At 42.1% G+C, this 2994-nt stretch overlaps 1 protein-coding gene across 1 annotated transcript; it reads left to right on the top strand.

Annotated features, from left to right (window-relative positions):
- Positions 1–154: 154 nt before the first annotated feature.
- pcbd1 (pterin-4 alpha-carbinolamine dehydratase/dimerization cofactor of hepatocyte nuclear factor 1 alpha) lies at positions 155–2499 on the top strand. The gene is made up of 5 exons (XM_031752043.2): positions 155–297; positions 1034–1165; positions 1268–1348; positions 2172–2260; positions 2417–2499. The coding sequence occupies exons 1-5, from the start codon at positions 295–297 to the stop codon at positions 2478–2480; spliced, it is 369 nt and encodes a 122-aa protein (XP_031607903.1). The 5' UTR covers positions 155–294; the 3' UTR covers positions 2481–2499.
- The last annotated feature ends 495 nt before the right edge of the window (positions 2500–2994 follow it).

Raw genomic sequence — 2994 nt, 5'->3', positions numbered from 1 at the left:
TCTTCACACAGCAAACACCGCTGCACTGGCCTTTGTGCTGAAACGTGCTACAATAGCTGGCCTAATGCATGCCTTGTGCAACAGATGATAGTTTATGATTAAACCCATGCTGACAGGTGGTTGAATAGCTTAGCAGCAGTGAGGATTTTTGCTCAGGCTCCTGCGAGGGCAGCTAGGCGGGGACCATGAATGGATTTATTCCAGTTGCTCTCACTGGCTCCCACAGCAGATTTGCATCTGTGCAACAGGCTGCTGGAGCTGAACCTCCCTGGTGCATGAAAAGACTCTGCAGACATGGTGAGTACACAACCTCTCTACACTGTCTGCCACATGGAGCTGTTGACATTTCCTCACTGTCACAGGTAGCACTCTGCTCTACGTTATAATGTTTTATTGCAGACTGACATTTCAGGTTTTCAAGCTAGATAAATACAATAAAGTGTCATGCATGCTAACATGAGTTTGGAGGAGCAGAGATGTTCACAGCAAGCCACGGTGAGGTTTGTTTTAAGTTTGTTTGAGGTTTTAACCAGCAGTAATCGTTTCTGTAGTGCCCATTCATGCCACAGATCGAGCAGATTAGACCGTTGCTATGATACCTGTTGATGTCACTGCTCGGTCTGAGGCTCTGGTCCTGACATCTGTCTGCTCTGCTGGTACATAATTGTGACTGCTCAGCTAGGGACAGAGCGCTCATATGTAGATTGTGCAATAAAATGGCATCTATTTGGACGATGTTATGCAATGTTGACTCTGCCGTTTAAACATGTAGTCTGGATCATGAGGGCTGAATGAAATAAATTTCACTTTGAACCTGTGTTGTGACCCTGCATCATGTGTTAGAGGAAAAGACCAACCACCACCACCACCCCCTCTCCACCACCACATACCTTTGAACCAGCTAGATTTTTAAACTAGGAATGTGGCCTCTCATTGTTTCCAGATGGGTTCCTCTACAACCAATCAGAGTTTGTGTTCGTGAAACTGCCCCTCTCAAATCTGCTGTACTGTTCCCTCTGCTCTGTCCTCACAGGCTGGTAAGGTCCAAGCTCTGACTGAAGAGGAGAGGGCCCACATACTCCCCCTGCTACGCAACGCTCAGTGGGTGGAGGTCGTTGGACGAGATGCTATTTACAAAGAGTTTATTTTCAAAGACTTCAATCAGGTTCTTGCATCATTGTCAAATATCACTTTTAAACTTAAATGACCCATATAACCGCTCTACTTTTTTATTTTAATTTTTTTTTATTCCCCCCTCCCCCTCCAGGCTTTTGGCTTTATGTCCAGAGTGGCTTTACATGCAGAGAAGTTGAACCATCATCCTGAATGGTTCAATGTCTATAATAAGGTATGCAAGCCTAATAATAAATAATAATGAAAATAAGATTATAGCCTATGGGGTGGGGGTTGTTTTCCTGGCACAGTGGACAGCTGGACTCTGTCTTGACTGGCTTTTGTTATTATAGAAAAGCCCAACATTGGGATCATGAATTAGCTTTAAAATGACCCCTCTTAAATGTCATATTTGCCTTAAAATAATAAAGAACATATGTGTGTGTTTTTTGGTTGTGTTTATTTTAATTAAAAAATTATTATAATTTAACCCAGGGTTCGGCGAAGATGGGATAAGTAATTTTCACCCAAAGCTCTAAGACACCATATACCTAGTCGACACCAAATGTCAGGTAACCGACTAGCTAGCTGTGAACCGTTTAAAGATGGCAGCTGCAGGTCTCTTCGTCGGGAATTTAACCCGTGACTGTGTCTCAAAATTGTACTAACAGACTTTTCTCAGCGTCAAATGTGTAACCGGTTAACTACACCTATGTTACACGGCAGCCAATTTAGCATGAAATTGTAATTGAACACAGGTGTTACTAAACAGATGTCTTGTGTAGGCACGAGCCCTAATTAATGTGATTAATACCACGTGAGTTTCTCATTTTCAAGTCAAAACGGCTTTTGCTAAACTTGCAGTGTTTCCTGTTGGACACCGTCTGGTTTTGTCAAAATGTTAAAGGACACTTTCCCAGGGTCTTACCATGTGCTGATGCTTCACCTGTAATGATTCCATTACAAATGGCGGCAAAGCTTTTTGTCGAGTGGTATTTTGAAGCAAACGCATTCAAATTTGCATTGATTCACGACTTTGTGCATTCTCTTTAACGCAGGTCCAGATAACTCTCAGCACGCATGACTGTGGAGGGCTGTCCCAACGTGACATCTCTTTGGCCACCTTGATTGACCAGGCATCTCTAATGTGAGCAGCTTGTCACCGGTCAAGGCAGAGAAAACTGAAGTGCTCTTCATACATATATATATATTTTTGGTTTTTTTTAAGCGGGGCGGGTAATTATTAGCTTAAGGAAATGGTAAAAATTCCATTGGTACATTCATCTTTCTGTCCCAACTATAGGCCTATTCCTGCCAGAGCACAACTGAGCGATGCTCCGCCAACTTCCCAACAAGAGAAGAAATAAAATACTGTAATTGAACTAATCTGGCTTAAATTTAAACATCATTAAAGAATATCTAATGAGCCAATAAACCAAACTGTATGGTCAAAGCTGTAAAACTGATATTTGCAGCTTATTGCATATCTGTTTGGAGTTCCCAGTCTTTTTATGGGGCAGCATCGTATTTATATAAATCGTACATACACGATTTACTAAGATATGTATACAAATAACTTCAAACTGTGCTGAAATTAATACCGGAAACACATCTGACAGTTGTGTTACATTTGTTTTGCTCCAAATGACGAGGGTGCTAAAGCTTTGGCTGCCATACAACCATAAGGATGGTTATTACAGGCAGCAAGTTCGTTTCTTGACAGTGATCTGATGGGTTTGCGATGTTTCAGGGTTTTGGTCAGGTTTTCAATCAGACTGGTCCATCATCACATGACGTGCAGATGCAGCACAGTAACTTCATTAACTGTGGGTATGGTCAGGTCCTGACCGTAAATGAGTTTGTGTTTGTCTACACCACAGG

The sequence above is a fragment of the Oreochromis aureus genome, linkage group 13 (genome assembly GCF_013358895.1).
Source record: "Oreochromis aureus strain Israel breed Guangdong linkage group 13, ZZ_aureus, whole genome shotgun sequence".
Taxonomy (NCBI): Eukaryota; Metazoa; Chordata; class Actinopteri; order Cichliformes; family Cichlidae; genus Oreochromis; species Oreochromis aureus.
Note: the sequence above shows the minus strand (reverse complement) of the source record. Positions and strands in the feature narration are given on the sequence as shown.

What these genes read in the sequence shown, in the direction of transcription:
- pcbd1 (XM_031752043.2), top strand. An exon ending in TTTTCAAAGACTTCAATCAG is followed by an intron (nt 1,166 to 1,267) that starts GTTCTTGCATCA and finishes CTCCCCCTCCAG; the next exon opens with GCTTTTGGCTTTATGTCCAG. An exon ending in GGTTCAATGTCTATAATAAG is followed by an intron (nt 1,349 to 2,171) that starts GTATGCAAGCCT and finishes TCTTTAACGCAG; the next exon opens with GTCCAGATAACTCTCAGCAC.